The sequence below is a fragment of the Apium graveolens genome, unplaced genomic scaffold (assembly GCF_009905375.1).
Source record: "Apium graveolens cultivar Ventura unplaced genomic scaffold, ASM990537v1 ctg2406, whole genome shotgun sequence".
In the NCBI taxonomy this organism is placed as follows: domain Eukaryota; kingdom Viridiplantae; phylum Streptophyta; class Magnoliopsida; order Apiales; family Apiaceae; genus Apium; species Apium graveolens.
The window spans coordinates 36,669-60,004 of record NW_027417640.1 but is presented as its reverse complement, the minus strand read 5'-3'; the positions used below and the strand labels follow the sequence as shown (position 1 = coordinate 60,004).

Genomic DNA, 23,336 nt, shown 5'->3' with positions numbered 1-23,336 from the left:
TAATTGTGGTTCCGAGTTTTAAAATAGAACGAAAGTAAATGCTGATAAATACAAAATTGACATATTTTTACTTAAAAAATAGGAAAAAATACTTTACTTTTTTATGACTGTTTTTTTTTCTTTTGAAACAGAGTAAGCCCCATGTTTAATGGAACTAGTTTACATGAACGGATTTTCTAATGTGTGCCTAAATACAAACAATAAATACTAACTCTTATAAATTTGGTGTATTTTGATTGGTTCTGTAATCATAAATATTGATGGATCCCCTACATTTACAACAACTCCACCAATAAAAATACACAAAATTCATAAAATTTAGCGCTTATTTTGTGGCCTAAAAAGACGGATTTAAGATTTCAAACCAAAGTCTCAGGAATAGACTTTCCATAAACTAAAAAGCTAGAAAAACTGAAAAATGTTACAAACAAGGCCTGGCTAGTTGATAGGCTTTACACTCTTTGAGGATATCAACATCACACTTTATAAACAGAGCATTCTATTTGCTCATCCCACTTTTGCAAAGGTTGATGATGCAGTTTGCCGGGGTCATTATCTTTGCACCGTGTTCTGCAATATACCAAACCCAAGAATATTCAACATGGCCCCAGCCCCGTTGATCGTTGTTCCAACACAAAATGACGTAAATTTTCAAGTAACGAGATCTGTGCACGATAAATTACATGTACATCAAAAATAATGTCATATTTTACGTTTTTCATATTAATAAAGAAAATTATGCATATTTTAAAAAAAAATTCATTTTTTTTGTCAAGTATGTTGGTGCGAAAATTTCCGGAATTCTTTCAGAAACAAATAAGAGCTTATCAAACGCATCAATCCTTTTTTGTCCGAGAAAAACTCTAAAATCATTCAAAATTCAATCCTTTTTTGTCCGAGAAAAACTCTAAAATCATCCATAATTCTTCAATGATCTAATTAATATTTAAAAGCAAAATTCAAATATATTTTGAACAAAAATCATGAGATATTTTATAGAAGAGTTAAATTAGATTCCATTTCTAACTGCCTAACTATTTTCTCTTAGGATTCCCCACGCAAACAAACCTTGCATTTCCCTTTTTCCACCACTTCAATAAATACTCCAATTACACATTTTATACATTTCCCCAATCCTATCCACATAATCTCTCTCTCTCTCTCTCTCTCTCTCTCTCTCTCACATCACGCTTTTTAGACCGTCCTTCTTTTTCTCAACCTTTAAAAGCAGCACAGCACTCCTAATCACAATTATAGCTAGTTCAAACATTTTCCACACCACTTTCTCTCTCTACAAATACACACACTATACCTACATGTAACCGCCTGAGCTTCTCTCTTCCGATCATAAACTCTACTACCGTAACTAACTATACATACATGTCTCTCTAGCTATACACACAAATATACTTACATATACTTACATACACAGAGTATTGTTGTTGCTATGGATTTGATTGAAGGCGTCGGAGAGAGCTCATCGCCGCCGCGAACTGCTCCGAGTTTCGGAGGCTACGATGTTCGAGACGATGTGTTTAATCGCTTAGTTGAGACTGGAAATGAAGAGTTTGTTTCGAATGCTCAGCTTCAAGAAGTGTTGAATTCTCATTTCAATAGCTTGCCTTCTAGGTATAACACTTGCATTTACTCATTTACTTACAATTTTTAAGTTATATTGCGCAGTTAGTTCGTAATTTGCCGAAACTTTTGTAAAATGTGTTTGTTAGTTAGTTCGTATAGCTCGCCTCGAACGTGTTCGCATTGCGTTGGTAATTAGTTTTAGAATATTGTTTTTACCGGTTCGGTTTTTGTTTATTGTTCGCACACCGTTCGCTCACGTAAATACAACACATATTCTGTTATGATTTTGTACAAGCGAATTGGATTAGTATAATAAATGATGTGTACGCATTGTGTCGATAATTAGTTTTGGAATTTTGTTATTCGGTTTCGGTTTTTGTGTATTGTTAGCAAACTGTTCGCACATGTATTCGCATCCGTAAATGCACGCCTTCTGTTATGATTTTGTATAAGCGAATTGGATTTGTATAATATTTAAGGTGCATAATTGATTTACTAGTAGTAGGAGCAGTTTCTTGAATTTGTGGATTCTTATTTCAGTATCTTGCATTTTAGGTATAAGACACAAACACATATCATTTATATAAAATTATATAAGTTCATTAGTCTTCATAATTTTACCTGAATTTCGAGAAATTGTAATGTGTTAGTGATTAGTTTTAGTATGCTGTTTATATGGTTATAGTTTGTGTTTATTGTTCGCACACGTAAACATGTCATGTATTGTAATATTCCTGTCCAAGCATATTGGCTGTGATATGTGTATAATTGTTTAACCAAGAATGCATCCGATATGGTAGGACAAGAATATTACATGAAAGCATATTAAACGCGATCCTAATTTTGTGAATAGTTAGATTCTCACTTCAATAGCTTGCCTTCTTGGCATATAACATGAACGCATCGCGTTTGCTAATTTTCATTATGTATTCATACAATATTTTAAGTTCGATTGCGGTGCCAGTTAACTAGTTTTCTTTATCTGGACTAAACTTTGGAATCATAAAATGTTGGTGATTAGTGATTAGTTAGAGTTCTTATTTATTGTCAGCGTACACAAACACGACATGTATTTTGCAACAAATCTAGTCTAAACAAGTTGGATAAGCCTTTAAAGGATAGTTGATAGTTTTCTCAATATGGGGAATTAGGTCTTTATCTATTACATTGCTTATTTGTTTGTAAATGGAGTACATAGGTTTAAGTTAATGCTGTGTGCTTTAATATATGTGCATATTATACAGTGCATGTTGCAAACAAGTAGTTAGTTAATATCGCGTGGTTTAGTAATTGAAATTTACTAATGTGTATCATTGTCCTTAAATTGCTTTTTCTGTTTGTGTATGGAGTATTTTAAGAGCTTGTGCACTTTAGTTTACCGCTTCTTAATGTAATAATGAGATGCTGGTGAATTTTGAGGATTTATGGTGGTTTTTATTTAGCAGAATAACATTTAGGTTACTCATGGATTTACACATGCGTTGTCATTAATGACTATCACTGTTTTTTTTGTTTTATTGATGATTTATCGTCTTTCTTATTTCAGTTATGCGCTGGATATTAATATGGATAGAGTGGATGATGTTTTGATGCATCACAAGCTTCTTACTCGAGCAAAGAATCCAGATAATAAACTTGTTTTCCATGTTCGTTTTGTTGAGGTACTGCTTTCCATTTGATCATTCTGTAAATATATTTATATTTAGAGCTGACCTGTTTTCCAAGTTAAATTAACAGTTGTACTGCTTTGCATTTGATTATACTGGACATGATACATAATCACTGTTTACTAGTTACATTTTACTTCGATGGTGGAACACCAAGTTTTTCCATTACCGGATGAAGGAAGCTAATAAAGCCTGGGTAGTGTTGACGGATTATTTCTTGCTCAAGATTGAAACAATTGATAAGAAGAACAAGCAAAGTTTAGCTAGAGAATACCTTAAAGCTTGTAAAATGATCTCCATTCGCAAACTTTAGTGCAAGTTCTTCTAACATCCACTTGTTGCACAAATTTTTTTTGGGCGCTCATTCTATACCTGAAAAATACCTTTTTTAACTTATGAAGGCAGCTACTGAAAGCAAAAGTATCACACTGAAACTGGCTTGATGCTCTTGAAGCTCCAAAGAAACACACATGATTTTACTGAGCAAGCCCATACAGATTTTTGCAAAATGAAAATGAAGCTGCTCGAGCTTTGTGGTACTTGAGATAGATAACAAAGCTGAGCATCCTGTTTAAAGATATTCAAATTAAATAAGCCTTTTGTCATGCAAGAATAAAATGGGAATATCTAGAATATGAAGCTACACATTAAAGCATATCCATTGGATTAATGTTTCGTGTCTTTTTATATATTGCGGATTGCGTGCACTTATTTACTTGGAGTTACGTCATTACCTTTTACCGTTCTTTGTGCGTTTCTAGGGTAATGTACTACAATTTTAAACGAGGCTGAGCTTTTCTTCTTTTGAATTTTATCCTCTTATGCCGTGTACTGCATCTTATATGATTTACCACTTCTTAGATGGATTTTATATGACTGCTTAAAAAGTGTCTTGAATTCGGAACTTGGAATTAATGCATCTCTTCTTTTTAGTTTTTACCCCTTTATTTTGAAAATTAAATGTAACAAGTGTCTCTAAATGATAATAAAATTACATACACTTCCACCTTACAATTTGATAACTTGTTTTATGTGATCAATATACATATAGCCGTTCATACATAAAAGGTGTATCTGATTAAAAACTGGATATGATATATTGTACAGAATTACAAAGGCACGTTATTTTGGTAAGATTTGAGCTATTGAGTGTAACTGTTGGTTGCTTCTGGTCCTTCATACTTGATGGTGGTCACATATGTTTGGTGATACTCTAGTTCTACATAACAATTGACTAGATAATGGGAATATAATTAGTAATATAATTTAAAATTGATTCCACCATATGATAAACATAACGAAAGGAGTAGTTAAGGTAAATTACTAGTACTCTATTTGTTCTTATACTTTTATAGGTTACCAAGCGTACTTATGTTTTCCTCTTATTTCATGTCTGCTGTACGGACTTGATTTTGTGGAGGATAGACTTTGAGGATCAGGGCTGGTGCTAACAAGGAAGAACTATCTACAAGTGTTCTACCCACATTGATGCATCGTACAGATGACAAAGAAACTGAAAGAGGAATAATTCCATCACAAAACAGGTGTTTTACTTCTTTCATTTTTGAAAACAATACTTTTGCTTGTTATTTGATGATTATCCAATTTGCGTAGATTGATGTGAAGAAATTGTCTTAGTTATTCAGAGTGTCCCTTATGCTGGTCTCAGTCTGTAAATTAGTCATTGTGCTGTGCCTTTCATCTGTTTCAGTATTATTATATTATGTAGTAACAATTATTAATTTCTCTATTGAGAGACAGGAATTTAGGAATTGACTTTGAACCCTGCTCCAAGCTTGAAGACCTAAATTTGGATGTTAGAAGGAATTCTACTATGAAGGAAGCGCCAACTTCCGAAGAAGTGTTTCGTGGAAGGTATCTTCTGATGAATCAAATTAATATCTTTCTGTTATGGCTATGTAATTTTAATATTTTATGGTGTTTTGGAAATTTGCTGATTTTGATTTTATCTCGAATTAGAAATGTAAGATAACTTTTGCCATGTCATTTTACATATAAGCACAAATTTAGCTAAAAAGTTATAACTATAAGAAATGAAATGTGCGTGTGGGGGGGGGGGGGTGGCGGAATTGAACTTTAAAAAATTTCTGCTTATATTATATGTTGATGACAACTTTTTACTTGCCAATCATTATTAGCTTACAACAAATCTGAAAATATAATGCTTACGGTTACCTACCAATTGATATTGGTAAAACTAACTTTTACCTGCCTGCATATGTTGGTAGGTAAAACGTTGAAGTCAAATAGTTTTTATTGTACTCGTTTCTATAAATGTATTATAAGGTAATTTTTTAAAAATTGGTAAAACTAACTTTACCTGCCTATATATATTGGTAGGTAAAATGTTAAAGTCAGATAACTTTTAGTGAACTCGAGTCAAAGGTAGTTTTATAAATGTAAATTTCCTGACATATGGTCGTATGGAAGCCACTATCACCTGCACACATGCACATACGCGCGCGCACACACACACATATATAATGGATAGCAGGACTCATCAAGGTGATCTAGGATATGACTTCTACAAGCAGATGTAATTGTTCCATCAACTTCTAATATACTGTTGATGCCTTGATGCTCAGCTCAATTAAGGATGACCAACACATTTGAAAAGAGTAGTATATAAAATTTAGAGTTGGAACAGTTGTAAAGTAGGATAATACTAACAGAAAAAAAGCAAACTGTTTCTGTTCCCGTGTTTGGAATTTTGGCCAGCCTCTGACTCATTGGCCAGACATGGTACTTTTCTGTGTGTATATATATATATATATGTATATATGTATATATATAAATCACCACAGATGTGTTTTCAAGTACAGATTAATTTACCCTACAAACTACAAACCAAGTAAATTTATATGCAATTTTAGCAAATTGTATAACCTTGTATCCAGGCTCATTGTATGAAGATCATGTACTGAGAACCGTAATTAGACTGGTAGTATAACATTGGCGAGATATCACATAAGATATCAACTAAGAGATTCGATAATCCATGAAATGCAATAGATTTTGCATACTCAGTTGGTTATTTACAGCATCAGAGCAACTTGAGATGGGTAAATTTAATTTATTTTTATCGTTTTTATAAATCTTAGGTTATTGGGTTTTGTTCAAATAGAGAAGCTTAAATGGATCAAAATCTTTAACACTTATTGTGCTAACAACCCATTTGATGGATTGAAAAGTGAATAACTGGAGCCCATTTTTGTAGCAGCATTCAACTTTAGTGTCTAAATTATCTTTCTTTTGAAAATATTGACAGTAGGAAGGGTTCGAGTTCAAACTCGACACCTCTTCTAATGTGAGTTCTGTTATTATGTTAAGCTGCCAGTTCTTAACTTCTTATAACATTTCAAGGTGTTTGTCGAGCTTCATTTTTCTATCATTTATATAATGTTTTAGGTTTAATTCTCTGAGCATCTTATATGTGTATTCAGTGAATCTTGCATATTCATAAAGGTTGTTGTAGAACTTGACCCTATATACATATATGTACATAAATATAGAGTTGGGCATGTAACTGCTTGATAAGTAAATTGCTGATTTGGCTTGTTCAAGGGAAAAATGTGTTGCACCTGAACTTCGCTTAGCTTGTTGCTTTCCAAAAAGCTCAAGCTTAGCTAGAATTTAAACTGTTCTGAGCTTCAGTAGAGACTAGGATCCGTGCGTATTTTTGGCCAGGCTTGTCCTAGCTTTTAAATAAAAACCCCGAACTTGTTTATCTCCTTTAAAATTGCAGTTGTTGAGGTATCATCTTCGTTAGTGTATGCTTATGAGAAATAGTTTTTTTTTTGTCAGGATATGAGTATAGTTTTTAATGATCTAAATGCAATGATGCTTGATAGGGGTACTTACATCACATAGACTGTCATCAGTGTCATATATAATTTTCTTAAATGTGATGAGGTTGTTTAATGATCTATGACTATGTTAAGAAATTGATATAGCTACTAAGAAAGTTGAAATATGTGATGTACTAGTTACAAAATACAGATGATGTACAATAGAAGGATTGTACTTACAAAATGCAGCTGGTTAGATTAATCAAAGTATTTACTCAATTTTAGTTATTTCAGAGACTAAAGAGCAAGGTCTAAGCTTTTGAACAAAACATGCTTATATATTTCCAAAACATTTTATTTAACTCATAAGCTGTTACAACCATTTGTGTGGTTCTCCCTTTCAGTTATCTTGTGTTTTAAATTGTTTCCTAGGGGCTCTAGTTGATTCTCAATTTTTATTAGTTCTTATATACCAGAATGCGAATAAGCCTCTTCAAGATCCACATCCTTTTCAAGTAATCAATTTCTATGTGCATTAATTTGATAGCCCTTCAATAAAAAATGATTGTTATTAATTTAGCTTTACGTTCTCCCTTTGTCTCTTCTTTCTGTCACCACTCGAGATCGTGCAGACAGGAATCAGTTTTGGTTCATGAAGTTATATTTTCAACAGTTGACAAACCCAAGCTTCTCAGCCAGGTATTCCTGTGGAGTTGGCTATTTGATAAAGTAATTATATTATACTATTGGTCTATTCACACTTTCTTCTTACCTAATCACAAGTACAACAGAACCATACGCCTGTGCATTTTTTGACTTTTTTTCCTATACTTGTGAGGGTCATGAATATGTTGTGATAACGGAGATCATTACTTGATGAATATTTTAAGTACTGGTCAGTGTCTTTTTTTGAAGTTTGATATTTTCATTTATTTTCTCATTTTGACTTTATATCATGCATTTACAATCTCTTTGTGTCAGATGTGATTCTGAATTTAACAAGGAGATGCTAGAAGTTACAGAACTTAAACCAACTAGCGGTTTAGGTTCTAAGTAACGCTTCAAGGCATGGGACTATATTTCACACAGCTTTTCGTGGCAACACAATATGTTTACTCTTCTATGATTTGTAAGCCAAAGCTTTTTGTCCAGCTGAGACTGAAATATAGCAGACAAATATTAATTAAATAGAGTAGACATTTCTATAGGCTTAAAATACTATTAAGGCATTTATCTTGCAAGATGATAAATGTCGTCTGCCAATCAGTCTGATGTGTAAGTTTTTATATCTTTAATATTAGGCATTCTACAAACATTCTTTTCAAATGTTGTCCGTTTTTAGCAATTAGCAAGAGTATTATACAAAAAGTAATATCTACTAGGAGGTCCATGGTTCAAGCCTTAGTAGAGGTACAAAATTGTTGTCCCGAGTCCTGACAGGATGTTTGGAAGAGACTTTGTGTGTGGACCCCAAAGTTGAATGTATTTCAAAATAATATAGTAAATGTACTTGCAACAACTTTCAAAAATAAAGGATATACTATTAACATTTGTAAAATCACTCTTAAATTACTCATTCAAAGTTATAACCGTTTTCTTTTCATCGGTTTTTGTATAGCTTTCGGCTTTGCTTTCTGACATCGGACTCAACATCCGTGAAGCACATGTGTTTTCAACAACTGATGGATATTCTCTGGATGTATTTGTGGTAGATGGATGGCCTGTTGAGGTATATTTATCCTACATCTTATACTAATATACTATTATGTTCCTCGCACAACTTAATATACCTTAATTTAAAGCTCTATTTGGGACTGCTTTGTGTTGTATGGTATGGATTTTTTTAATTTAAGTGTAACTTTTTGACAGTGGACTTTGAAACTTTGGTTATGTTAGAGAAAATTGCTGTGTTATATGATATATTTATTTCGATATTCAATCTATATTAGGAGATGTCATTTTCTATTTGCATGTTCTTGATAACATTGCGCTTATTCCCTGGCGGAATGTCACGTAATAGATAGAATTTTGATTGTTATTCTTAATTTAGGATCTCTGATTTTTCCATTGTTGCTGATTTGCAACGTTGTAAATAGGATACCAATGATTTGCATGAAGCTGTTGATAAAGCGATTGCTAGAAGCGAGGTATGGCCCACCTATACTTTTTGGGTTATTTTTAATGTCGCGTTCATCTGTGGAAAATAGGAGGGTGAATGCTGCATATTGTACTCCTGGGTACTGAACATGAACATTTCTACTGGATTATTGTCAACTATTGTCCTTTTGTTGAAGTATATCATACATGATTGCAAGTATATTATTACATAGATGTCATATTTCGTGGAACTAGGACTGTTTGGCGAGAACTCAGATTCCCTGGATTTGAATAACTGCATCTTCACTGACCTTGTGAAACCTTTGTTTGCATGCGAACAACACATATTTTTAAGTACCGAAACATATTATGTTACCATATCTGTCCTCTTGTGAGTTCAGTACAAATAAAGATTCCCCTTAACAAAATTAGGTTCATCTAGTGCATGAGGCTCCGGCATAAACATGTCCGGAGAAGGTCCCTTTGTACTCAGCTGTACCCTATTTTTTCTTATTAGGCTGTTTCTATGGGCTTGTATAGTCAACCTATTTGAGCACTAGTCGACACTTTTAGTGACCCTTAATTTATGCCAAATCTTAGGGGACTTGTTTTGTGGAACAGGGAGATTAATATGGATTACAAGGACTACTTGAATTCACGTTTGAAATTCCGAGTTAAAATATTTTAATATTGCTTAAATTACAAGAAAAAGGAAGATAATACCCTTTGTTCTCATCACTCCTTGATGTGAGCTATACTCAATTCAAGTTCAATATTCCTATTAGTAAAATTATGATTGGCTTATAACTTCTAAACAGTTTTATGAATTATGCAGTATTATTTTTCTTTATTAAGAACTATTAAGATGCTTATAAATTGTGCCAATAACTGGTTAGTCAGACAGAGAAATAGAGAGAATTGCCTAGTAAGAAGAGATGTTCTCAATAGACAGGCCAGGGACAAAGGATGGAGTTAGATCACTCATAAATCAGATAAATAGAGCGAGAAGAGAGAGATGTTGGAGTTCAGATTTTAGTGAGTTAAAATAGACAAATTGGTTGAACTAGCCCACTTCATGGCCGAAAGATAAAAATAACAATTTTTTAAAGTCATATTTAAAAAATACCAATCTGGGGAGACTATGGCTGAAAATAACGATTCAAATACGCATATATCAGTTGGGCATTAAAAAGATAAAAGATACGCATATGTTAATCGAGTATTAAGCAGAATACGCATAAGCAGATGGGGTAATCCAGTCGTTTTTCACGAAAGATACCCTAACTTAAAATGCTTATCATAAGTACGCATATTATTCCGGGGTATCCCTATACATACATACATACAGATACAGCACATCCATGTCTCTCCACTTTCCTCCATTTCTCCTCTTAGTAGACCATCACAAACACCTCCTTCTAGCTTTCTTTCCCAAACCATGGTCCCAATCGCTAGCCCCATGGTTGATGAAACTTGAGTGATTGAGTATAAAGTGACTTACAAATCAATCAAACGTATATGCATACGGAGGAGTCGGAATCAAGGGGGGAAAGTTTTTTCAACAATTTGTGGCCTTAATTCGCTTAATTACGAGATGTAAAGAGTGCAGGGAGGAAAGGGCAGTACGCATACCTTATCTGGGTATTGAAATGGGTATTTTCAGCCAACTCTCGCGATAATTGGTATTCTTGTTTTTCTATGTTAAAAAAACGTTATTTTTAACATTTTTTCCCACTTCATTCATATTCAATCATCATAAAAAAGTACAAAACTAGTATTTAGAAGTAAATCAACTATCTTTGACTGAATCAGACTTAGTTCCAAGAAATTTTTGCTCTTGACTTTGACAACACTTAAACTTACTACTGCTATAGCTAATCCCTTACATAACTGATAACTGATTATGATCTCTTTCTCTTCGTGATATTACCCACTTATTAAAGTGATTCATGCCCACTTGGAGCTGGGAGCTACTGGAATTATAAACTTCTGTATCAGATATTGTAATTCTGAGGAATAAAATTTAGTGTTTTAACCACCAAATCATGCTTTGCTTCTAGTAGCAATATTCTTGAAATAGTGACGTCTTGGAGGCTTGGACATATCATGCTAAACCCTTGTACTTGTTTATAATCTGATTTAGCTACTGCTGACTCAAGCTCTTTTCCATCTATTCATGCTGTTTTGTTATATTTTTTCTCTGATGAACATTGTCAAGTTGTCTCAGATGGGCAGATTTATAATCTGCACTTTCCAGATCTTGTCTTGGATTTAAAATGAATTTAGTAAGCTGGGCCTCTTTATCTAACTGATCATTACCATGTGTAACATTATTTAGTCTTTCCAAGGAGGTCTTGCTTTCCAACCACTTTCTACATGAACGTAGGCTCGTCCTGATTTTGTGCAGAACTATCATAGTATTCACGATATTGGCTTTCACAGCATAGAAAATAATCCAGTCTACATATTGTCTTCTAAATACTCTATTGATGACTTGTTCCCAGTTTTCAAGCTAGGACTCTCAGAATCAGGAACTTGATTGCCATCTCAAGATTTTCAGAATTTATTGCAACTTTTTTTTTTGGTTATTTATTTTAATATCTTTATTGAATGTTATGCACATGTAATGAGTTTGATACGTATTTCCTGTTGTGTTTGTTCTTGGACAAGATCCATACAATATGATACACAGCCAGTAGTTCTTAAGATCATGTTTAAGCTATTCATCTAAACATAGTTATGCATTTATGTTCTTATATGAATTCCTTTTTTCATTAAAATTTTATATCTGCTTTTTAATAGAATACATGATGTCAGTTAGTTGGGAGTTAAAATAGCTGCACATATTTGAACAAATACTACCATTGAGTGTTTTTGGAAGACAAAGAAGATAATAATATTTAAATAAATTATGTTATATACATAGCTAACAGATGTACATTTAATGTTCTTAGCTCCCCACATATACAGCTATATTATCCTTACAATTTACATATTAATGAGTAAATTATTCTATAGCAATTTTGTGCTTGTTACATCATTGTTCTTCGGCTACTTATACACAGGGAAGATATATTGACTTACTCGGCTTGTGCAACTCCTTAATTTTCTGTGTTGACCCCTGAATACCTGATTAGTTTTCTTCTGATACATTCATCATGTATCGGTATTCTTAGTGTTTAAGAATTACGTTGTATAACTAGGATTTTCAACTTTGTAGCTCTCTTGGTCTGGTTCTTCACATTCTCAGTCAGCTGCACTAGCTCAAGCAAAACCAGGGGACTGGGATATAGATGTAGGAAAATTGAACATTCATGAGAAAATTGCATCGGGATCTTGTGGAGATTTGTAAGTGTTTTTTTTATCTGAACTGGAACTATATATTGTTACCCGTGATTTATATGGTTGTATTTGCCAACCCTAATTCTGGTGTACATGAAAGGTTTCGAGCAACCTACTGTGGTCAGGATGTTGCTGTAAAGGTGCTTAGATCCGAGAATTTGAATAAAACATTGGAAGATGAATTTGCTCATGAAGCAGATATTCTTAGGTATGTAAATTTTTAATAATTTTTCAGAGTTAAATATCTCTTCCCTTCATAAATTAATTAAAAAAAGTACTGCTAAGAAATATTTTCCGAATTCAAAAATTCTTTTACTGTTTCCATAATTTCTTGCCTGAAACCTGGCAGTTGATAAATTTAGTTGGGTTGAACTCGTTATATTTTTAGCAGTCATTTCTTGTTCTCTCCATATTCATGTAAAGTTCATGAATAGATAGCCAGTTCTTGTGCTGTTAATTGTGATTTCTAATTTAATGAGATTTCAGAATATTTTCCAACGAATTTTAGATTCAGTGTTTTATTACTTGTTCGGTAAAGGAGCTTCCGGGATAAATCTATCAAGGAATAATTGGAATAACTTTGGAATATTTCTACACAAAACCTTTAAATTATTCTAGTTGGGTTGGGGCTCAGGGCATATACTATGTTCCGTCAACCAACCCTGTATAATGTCAGTTGCTAATTATTTTTTTCTTGAGTATCTGATATTCTCTTGTTTTCTGCTACCGTCCATAATCCTACATTCACATATATTTCTTAAATACTTGACATACTGCTAAGATTACAGAGAAGGAAAAGGATCTCGTTAATACAATCCTGAACTTCTGACTTTGAGCCAAAGAGGCACATAATTTACTTTCCTTTGTTATTATGACTTTCTGGTATCTCTATACTGACCATTATAAATACAGAGTTTTGCTTATGCAATAGTGTCTCCGTCTCCTTTCATGATTATTAAATGGAGCACGTACTTAAGAATGTACATTAGCTATAGCTACTGTAAAAAAATGTGTAATAAACATAGTTCTTTTATCTCTGAGAATTTGGAAGAGCAGGGTTCCTAGTTATCCTCTCTTTATGCATAAAATTGACTTTGGAGTGAGAGGACCAAAGAAATGTGATCTGAGTTGGCAATAAAGAAAAAGATGACACAGATGTTATCTATTAACTGGCTTCTCCTAACACCTTTGGGATTAGGTGATAAAGTGAGTTAGTCATCCAAAGTTTCTAAATAATTGAAAGGGTATTTCTCGTGCTTATAAGCTGGTCAACCAAGCTTTAAGTTAATTCATAGTTATCTATCTGTCAGTTTACCAACAAAAAAATCATTCACTCTATCCTGTAGAACTCTAGTAGTGATGAATCAACTTTTAAGCCATGTCTGTATTTTTATTTGCTTGCAGGGAGGTCCAACATAGGAATGTTGTTCGTTTTATTGGTTCATGTACAAAACCTCCTCATTTGTGCATAGTAACAGGTATGGGCTTCTGAAGGAGAAGCTGTATTATTTGTTCTGTCCATACGCGGTTGCAATTTTATCTTCTTTATTAACTTTTATCAAGGATCACGATCATGGTTTTAGAAGCTGTTTCTGTTTGAAAACCGTGTCGAATATGAATATTCACAATCCTATGATGTATTTTTGTCCTTTGTATTCTAATGTGCTACAGATTGCATTGCAACTTTTACCTTTCCATTTAAGCAGTTTATCTATTTCTTAAGTTAACAAAATTACTTGACCTCTAATTGATTAAAATTTTAATGTGGATAAAATTAAACATACAGCTTGCTAGGCCCATAAGTATTTGCTTGTATATTGACTGCAAAACATACATATTAAGATGGTGATACTGACAGATATGAATAAAAAACATTGGCCCAATTTGTCTGGTCCTATAAGTGACCTCTAGCTTAAAGTGGCAGCTTTCATGGTCCTATAACTAACTGACCTGTAATTCAGAAAAATTACCTATGTAGTTGGTACTTCTTCTGAGTCACAAGACCAGACAAACATGCCCATAAGAATTGCCAAATATTCCAGTTGAGCTGTCTTTGTGTTTTTTTAATATATATTTTCATGTGCAGTAGGAAGAAATATTATAGTACGTACTGATCAACCAAGCCAAAATGTTAAACTGTGATGATACCACTGAACTATAAGATGCTTGCTTTTATGATTTTATCAAATATTGATCTTCTTTCTCATATTACTTCAAGTATTATGAACTGTGAAGAGTCTTGTTTGAGTAGAATTTTTCTTATGAACTGCATTCTACTCTTAATTTTTTATACATCAAATTTAGTTAACTTCAAGTATAATTCTTATCTCAGGGTGAAAGAACTATCAGTTGATACTTGTTTCTTTTTGTTTTACATGTTTCTTTGCATTTGAAAATGTCCGTCTTGCTTATAAACCTAAAAACTTGTGTTGGTACCTGTAGAGTTCATGCCTGGTGGGAGTCTTTTTGACTATCTGCATAGGAATGATACCAAGATGGAGCTTTCTCAGCTGGTGAAGTTTGCAATAGATGTCTGTAGTGGAATGGAATACTTGCATCAAAATAACATCATTCATAGGGATCTGAAAACGGCAAATCTTCTCATGGATGCTGAAAATGTATGTATTGCAAACTACACATCTGTAATCTCTCTCTCTCTCTCTCCCTCCCTCTCTCTCCCTCTCTCTCCCTCTCCTACTCTCTCTCTCCCTCTCCCTCTCTCCCTCTCTCTCTCCCTCTCCCCCCGTGTGTGTTTTTGTGTTCTAATATAGTAACTCTTACACTGTTCAAATGTGTTCTATTTGATTGAGCTGCACAATAATTTGTTAAAGAGTATAAAATCCTGTTGGGGCCTTCCTCGAACGCCTTAAGGTTTTGGACGGACTGGTTACTTAATTAAAATAGTACCAGAGCTGGATTTAGGCCTCTCTGAAATTTAATTTAATAACTTTTACACTGTTCAAATATGTTTTATTTGACCTGCACAATAATTAACAATTCTAAGGTATGGTGTATAATAAGTCCCTGTGATTAACAGATGACTAATCTAAAACCTTAAGGTGTTAGGAAGGCCCCAACAGGATTCAACACAAATATCCGGTGTTTTATTATTTTCCTAAGAAAGCCTGATTTCAGTTGTAAAATAAAACTAATTTTATATGAAGATAAATTTCTGTTCACAAAATCAGTGTCCTCTTTGTCTGGCATGTGGCCTGCATATAATTCACAAACATTATGTTTTCACAAGTTTGGATTATACTACCATGCTGTATGTATTTTTTAAGATGTTTAATCAAATGCTTCAGAGAAATTATGACCAGTGATTTGATGGAGCTTAAATTAAACTAAATTAACTGACTAGTTGATATGCTATGTTGGGAATTGGGAGAAACATTTTATTTCTGCTCTAGTTACTCTTTTTTTGTACCCCTAGCAAGATCAGGCATATGAAGTTTGCTTCTTTCTGTTGTTTCTCAAGGTTGTTAAAGTGGCAGATTTTGGTATTGCTCGGTTCCAGAATCAAGGAGGGCAAATGACAGCAGAGACTGGAACATACAGATGGATGGCCCCCGAGGTCTGATACCATAGCCAATTTCATACGTTTCCTCAATCTGGTAGATATTTGAGTACATCTGCATCTGTATCAGACTTTTAGTTCTCGTCATATATCATTAAATGCTTCCAGTGAGCTTAATGTAGGCTGTTAACACTGGCTTAGATTTGTATCATACAGTATATATTTCCCTGTTTTGTGAGATTTTTATTTGTTTTTTATTACTGCAGAAGTGTTAAAACTCCGAAAGTCCATGCCAGTGGCTGGTATGCTAAATATGAACTATATAGAGATGCAATAAAGGCATATATCCTTAACAGTGTAGCCTAATAGAATTAAATACACCTCTTCCCTTGCAAAAAAATATCGAGGATTCAAGCCTCAGTGGAGGTGTGTAAATACTTAAAATGGGTGTAATTGACGATTGCCAAATAAATTAAAAACGAGAAGTTATTAGAGGAAATGATTAGCAATATAGATTTTATTCATATATAAAATAAAAATGCCACTACAAATTATTTACTTTACCGTCTAGTCCCACCCATGTGTTCTTCGCAATTCTTTTGGGTGCTAATGTAAATTGGTCAGTGATGTAGATCAACCTCTGCAGCCCCTCATTCTGATGTAACTATGCTGTGCTGCATGAGTTTTGTGATTCTAAGAACATTCATTTTGGTACATCTTAATTGTGCTCTCTATTGTGAAGGTTATGAATCATCTTCCTTACGATCATAAAGCTGATGTGTTCAGTTTCGCGATTGTTCTATGGGAGCTTCTAACAGCTAAGGTATATCTCTAGCCCAGTCTATTGTGCAAAACTGTCAAGTTGCATACAGTTGAGTTGAAGCTAATTCTTTGAACTTATGGATAATATTTACTAATAATGTTATATTTTCTGATGCAGATTCCTTATGATACCATGACACCATTACAAGCTGCTGTGGGAGTGAGACAGGTTAGTAAAACCTTAAATTTTATTATAGGTAACAAAATGCTTTAATTGCTGATAGCCTTTTATGAATAAGCGTCCATCAAATTAAAATTGCAGTCTTGTCTGGATTACAAAACTAACTGTCGAGTAAGGAAGTATGCATCTGACAAAAACGGAATACGCTAGCTAGTATAGTGGCTCTTAAACAATACAAAAAAATCTTGTGAACATGCAACTTTTGGTTTACATTTATGCGAAGACAAGAGTTCTAGATAAGATCAAATTACATATACCACGTGTCAAATATTGATCTCAAATTGCATGCTCTTGTTCCTTATACCACCGCCATTTTTTTGTGACGTTTCTTTGGTATTTAATGTTCGTATGTTAAATATTGTCTCTTGGGCTGTAGTTTTTTGTAAGGACTAAAGTCAAGGGTAATATTTTTATAAATTATAATCCAGGTACTACTGGAACCGGGATTCTTAATTTTAGAAAGGATTAGTCCTGTGCTTGTTTGGTATAGTAGGAATATATACGGAACTGTTCATTGATTGCAGACATATAGTATTACTAATATGTAAAAGTACTTATTTAATGTTACATAGTAAATATTTCATCAGCTGATGGATGGTCTTTTTGCGTGAAGAGTGTTCAAGTCCTTGCAATACCTGGTTGCAGTCGGTATATTATATAATCAGTTGGTTAATGTTTTGGTATCCATCAACAGTGTGTGCACTTCTACGAAACATACATGATACATGAGATGACTTGTATTTTTGTACTGAAAATCTGTGGTCCATACTAATTGCTGAGTTATAAACATAGCCTCGTGTTCCTAATTGTTACCTTGTTGGTGAACCCCCCCACCCCATTTTTCTTATATGTTTGCTTATGCTAGGGTCTTCGACCACATATTCCCAAAGATGCACATCCAAAGTTGGTGGACTTGATGCAGAACTGTTGGGAAAATAGTCCAGGCAATCGGCCTTCCTTTTCAGAGATTAGAATTGAACTTGAGAAGATCCTTCAAGAAAGTGGGGTAAGGACTGGTGTACACTGTAATATTTAAACGCCATATCCAATTTATTCTTCAAATCTCTAAATATAAATCTTGTGTATATTTTCAGGTTCCTTCAGGAGCACCAGATGACAGATGAATGCTTTAGCTGCAACTTACATAGGGTAGATCAGCCTCTTTTGTTCATTACCCTCTCGGTACATAGATATAGAGTTATATCTGGATAGTTAAAAAGAGTAACACAGAAAGGCACAGCAGGACAACTCAAGGGGAGAGAACTATGACTTGTCACAGAGTACTGTCTAAATTCTCTTCAAGAGGGTTCGTAGTCTAATTGCAAGGTGTAGTTGATCAGTTTCTCAATGAGATTTAGGTTTTCTTGCGGACCAAACGGCATATGATACTTTTCTGGTAGATTTCTAACTATATCAGCTGCATGTATATGTTCATTTTGTTAGTTGCGCTGCGAGAAGTTGATTTGTTTTAGCACTTTTGAGTAAAAAAAACAAAATACTAGCATATTCAAAAAATTTGTCCAATTTTAGCACCCATGAAGTGGATTAAGCAAGTACGTTGTGATAATACAGCAACCTGCGGCACTGTATATAAAGAAAGAACCTTAACCACATAGGCATGAGCGAAGTTCGAAAATTTCTGTGCCAAAATGAATCAACTTATAATGGTGTTATATTGGATGCCTTTTTCTTTGGTAAATACAGTATTATTTTGGACAAGTGATTTAAAATTTTGTACCATATATTGGTTCTTTTCTTGATTTTCAATAGGTTTGATGATTACCTTTTGGCATTGAATTAAGTTTTTTACTCCTATATAATGAAATAACTTTTGTATTATATTAAGAGCAACGGTCTAATGACTGTCAGCTCATATCTACACCTGGAAGTAGGAGAAAACCTCAGAATTAATATATATCAATATTTAAGTTGAGATTAGCTCGAACCTGGTAGTTTTGGACCTGGTTTGGTTACACTGTGAACTAAATTTAAGCAACAAAAGGTGCGGGGAACAGCTAGGTTTGGTTCGTAGTTGATTACTTGTACGCGGTTCGGATCGGATCGGTTTTGGGGTAAAAGTCGAACCAAACCGTGAAGAGCGGTTTTAGAAAATTGTCATCCGCAACCGCATTTGCGGTTGCGGTTAACCGCGTCAATTGCGGTTGTGAATTTGCGGTTATTGCGGATCGGTTTGCGGTTCAACAATTTTTTTTAAAATAATTAATAACTTGCAAAAAAATAAATTCTGAATATTAATAAATTCAGGTTTAAGTTACGTCATAAATTTACATTCAAAACAAAATACAAATTAATGCTCCGTGTGGAGCAAGATATTAAAAACATACAAAAATATGGAGGTGAGAGAAAATAAAAAAGAAACGGATAAAAATAAAATTACATGTTAATTATATTTTCTATTTATTTTGGTTATATATCTTATAATGATTGTGAATCTTATGAACGAAGTCTTAACATTAATCTAATATTAGTTAATAAATGTGTATATTTATTAATCTATATGCTATCAACTACATTTTTGGAAATATATTTTATTATAAATATATGTTGCGAGTTGCGAGTTGCGGTTGCGATTTTCAAGAATTTAAAACCGCATCCAAACCGCGAATGAACGGTTTTTAAAATTTAAATCCACAACCAACCCGCGTTTCACGATTATCCGCAAAATACGGTTCGGTTGCGAACGGTTGAACGGTTGGATGCGGTTGAGCGGTTGGTCTGTACACCCCTAGATTAGGGTGTGCGCATTGCGAGCTTGGTTTATTTCGCCATGTTTGATTGAATTGTTTCTGTTCTAATAGAACACACTGGGAACATGCTTGAAAGTAACATGCTTTAAAATAGCATTTTAAGTGGGAACTTGGATTGTAAGACTATAACCAAAAAAAGGAGAATCTTACGAACGTCTAACAAATAAAACATTTTCATTAAGCATATGAACCAACCAAGTGTTGGTGAAATGTTTCAGCTCTAAAGGTCTCCTGGTGTGTGATTAATTATACGAAAAACCTATGAAATATATTGCTATTGAAAATTTGAAATTTAGTTACTTTGACAGTAATTATCCGTTTGGGTCAATTATCATTAATATATTATCCAAGCACACCACAAGAGAACAGGCGATAGTCCAAAGTCAAGAATATACTTTTCTACAATTTTTTGTTAAACTTTGTTTCCCATTATTGTAATCTCCTCTATTAGATGATACGTCCATATTAAACCTTTATTCTCTGCTACTATTCTTACCAATTCATTCTCACAATTCACATACTCTCTCCTCTTCCTCTCTAGAAAACACCAACTTCACCTCAAGTTTTGATCAAGGTATGTACTATATTTTACTTCAATTCTAATACTTAACTATCTCTTTTATATATGTCTCATCACCTTTTCATATTGCAGAAAAACATACAAGCATGTTAAGTTTATATGTCTATATAAGCAAAACACATAACGAAGCTCTGCAGCTTTGTTTATGAATAAAACAGTTGGTAGAACATAGCTTGCCTCTCATGTTCGAGTTTTTACATTGAACTGATGTTTTCTGCGATGGCGAAACCAAAATACCAAAATTTATGTTGTCAAGAGGCTAAAATATTTTAAGATCAAATTTTTATTGACTATCCAGGATTATCGGAACCCAAATTCTAGATCGTGTCACTCCCAATATTCTCATAATTTATAATGGTCACGGAGATAAGTTATTACACAAAAGATTAACCCATGTGATCCATTATTCGACTAATAAATTGATTTTCGTGTGAGAGAGAGTTCTACAATCTTAATAGAAGATTGTGGTAAAAGCCATAAGATTTTAGATGAACCGGCTACTTTACAATTTAATTCAATTCAGGTATCGAATGTCGTCTTGATCTATAACTTTATTTTGTCTATCGCAAACGTTGAGCTAATATTTACATTATGCAACAAAATTTATTTGTAATTTGAAAGTTACTTTATCTTGATGTCAACTCTCCTAAAATGCCACTCACTTTTCTAGCGATTTTCTCTTGAAATGCAGTTTGTTTTAATGGCTGATGGAGAGGATATTCAACCACTTGTCGTTGACAACGGAACTGGAATGGTGAAGGTTAGAGGTTAATAGATAATCGCTTACAATTTTGTTAGTGTGTTATAACATGAGTCACTGTATCTTGCTGCTAAATATCTTGTTTTTGCATTTTTATTTCACAGGCTGGCTTTGCTGGTGATGATGGGCCAAGGTCAGTGTTCCCCAGTATAGTTGGTCGTCCTAGACATACAGGTGTAATGGTTGGAATGGGCCAGAAAGATGCTTATGTTGGAGACGAAGCTCAATCGAAAAGAGGTATCCTCACTTTGAAGTATCCGATTGAACATGGCATAGTTAACAATTGGGATGATATGGAGAAGATTTGGCATCACACCTTCTACAACGAGCTTCGTGTTGGCCCAGAAGAACATCCGGTACTTCTTACTGAGGCTCCACTTAATCCTAAAGCAAATAGAGAAAAGATGACTCAAATAATGTTTGAGACATTTGATGTGCCAGCTATGTATGTTTCCATTCAGGCAGTTCTTTCTCTATATGCGAGTGGTCGAACAACTGGTTAGCATAGTGTTAATCCCTTAAAATTTAGATTTGTTTAATGTACTTGTGACTTCTTAATATTTTTGCACAGGTATTGTACTTGATTCTGGTGACGGTGTCAGTCACACAGTTCCAATTTACGAAGGATATTCCCTCCCCCATGCCATCCTTCGGTTGGATCTTGCTGGTCGTGATCTTACAGATTATCTCATGAAAATTCTTACTGAGAGAGGTTACAGATTCACAACTACTGCAGAAAGGGAAATTGTTCGGGACATTAAGGAGAAGCTTGCTTATGTTGCTATCGACTTTGAGCAGGAGACGGAGACAGCTATGAGCAGCTCCTCCATCGAGAAGAATTATGAGCTTCCAGATGGACAGGTCATTACTATTGGAGCCGAAAGATTTCGTTGTCCCGAAGTCTTGTTCCAGCCATCACTTATTGGAATGGAAGTTGCAGGGGTTCATGAAACGGCCTACAACTCAATCATGAAGTCTGATGTTGATATAAGGAGAGATCTGTATGGAAACGTAGTACTCAGTGGTGGCTCTACTATGTTTCCAGGTATTGCAGACCGTATGAGCAAAGAAATAACTGCTCTTGCTCCTAGCAGTATGAAGATTAAAGTTGTGGCTCCACCTGAGAGGAAGTATAGTGTATGGATAGGGGGTTCGATCCTAGCATCTCTTAGTACATTCCAGCAGGTGCTAATTTCTTCCGTAGAACTGATAATGATGTTCATACGCTGTAATATCTTGCCTCTAATATCTTGATTAAATGTATTGGCTCAGATGTGGATCACCAAGGCAGAGTATGATGAATCCGGTCCTACAATCGTTCACAGGAAATGCTTTTAAATCTCTCCCATGTATTAAGAGCAGAAACATGTTCAAGTGAGTGGTACTCGTCATTTCTGCATAATTACCATTGATTTTCGCATTTTCCAGGGTTTTGGGGAAGTCGCTGGTTACCTGTATTATGTTAAAGTTGGATGTAGTATGGCTTGGAATGTGATTTTGAAGGATATGCTTATGCTATTGAAATGTATACAAGGGTCTTTGTTTTGATTAACAAGACCATGTTCTCTGTAAAATTAGTCAGGCATGTTTTAGACTGTAGTGTCTTCTCAAGGTTGAAACTTGTTAAATGTTGTGTTGTGTTTGCCCAAGTCTTGTAAAATAGTTGGAGTGGAACGAGATAGAGCTTGTACAAAATTTCTGTATACATATTTTTTTAGTCTGGTTACATAAGAGATACCAACTGTATGGAATGAAGTGTGAGCTGGTGAAGTAAAGATGATACTAGTTTTTGTAATGTATTGTAAACGAAAGTTTAATTTTGTTTTTGGTATATATGTATGTATGTATGTAAGAATGAAGCATGGAAATAGATTTCAGGGACAAGAATAGTTGATATTGTGTACATAATGTGTGTCAATATCGAGGGGATGGTGTGTGGCAAATGTTTGCATACATGTGTTAAACACCAAACATTTTATTAGCTGTTGGATGTTTGATCCAATGACTGAGATTAAAAAAATATCTCACACGGATCATAGATAATATCCGGGATACTGACTAATTATATTTTTACCCCCTATACGGACAACAGACATTGTCCGCGATTGGGCTATGATTTTTTGGATTAGAAACACAGGGTTCTTCCGCAGCAAACCCAAACAAAAAAATCAGGGCAACGCAAAGATGAAGACGACGCACATAGGCGAAAGTA

The 23,336-nt window shown here is 34.1% G+C and overlaps 2 protein-coding genes across 6 annotated transcripts; both read left to right on the top strand.

Annotated features, from left to right (window-relative positions):
* The first annotated feature begins 1,162 nt into the window (after positions 1-1,162).
* On the top strand, positions 1,163-18,629 carry LOC141700483 (serine/threonine-protein kinase STY46-like). 4 transcript variants are annotated; one of them, XM_074504226.1, is made up of 16 exons: positions 1,163-1,629; positions 3,128-3,242; positions 4,674-4,792; positions 5,010-5,123; positions 7,681-7,786; positions 8,676-8,786; positions 9,154-9,204; positions 12,375-12,502; positions 12,597-12,704; positions 13,901-13,974; positions 14,939-15,114; positions 15,975-16,070; positions 16,756-16,836; positions 16,954-17,004; positions 17,882-18,022; positions 18,111-18,629. In XM_074504226.1, the coding sequence occupies exons 1-16, from the start codon at positions 1,448-1,450 to the stop codon at positions 18,138-18,140; spliced, it is 1,683 nt and encodes a 560-aa protein (XP_074360327.1). In that variant the 5' UTR covers positions 1,163-1,447; the 3' UTR covers positions 18,141-18,629. The 4 variants fall into 4 exon arrangements, with proteins under 4 accessions (XP_074360327.1, XP_074360328.1, XP_074360329.1 ...); XM_074504227.1 differs by having other exon boundaries at positions 1,164-1,629; positions 7,690-7,786; XM_074504228.1 differs by having other exon boundaries at positions 1,164-1,629; positions 7,681-7,756.
* A 1,583-nt stretch (positions 18,630-20,212) lies between these two features.
* Positions 20,213-22,955, top strand: LOC141700484 (actin-7-like). Of its 2 annotated transcripts, none has more exons than XM_074504230.1 (5): positions 20,213-20,358; positions 21,056-21,124; positions 21,229-21,622; positions 21,696-22,309; positions 22,397-22,955. In XM_074504230.1, the coding sequence occupies exons 2-5, from the start codon at positions 21,065-21,067 to the stop codon at positions 22,460-22,462; spliced, it is 1,134 nt and encodes a 377-aa protein (XP_074360331.1). In that variant the 5' UTR covers positions 20,213-20,358; positions 21,056-21,064; the 3' UTR covers positions 22,463-22,955. The 2 variants fall into 2 exon arrangements, with proteins under 2 accessions (XP_074360331.1, XP_074360332.1); XM_074504231.1 differs by having other exon boundaries at positions 20,279-20,358; positions 21,056-21,131.
* Positions 22,956-23,336: the final 381 nt, after the last annotated feature.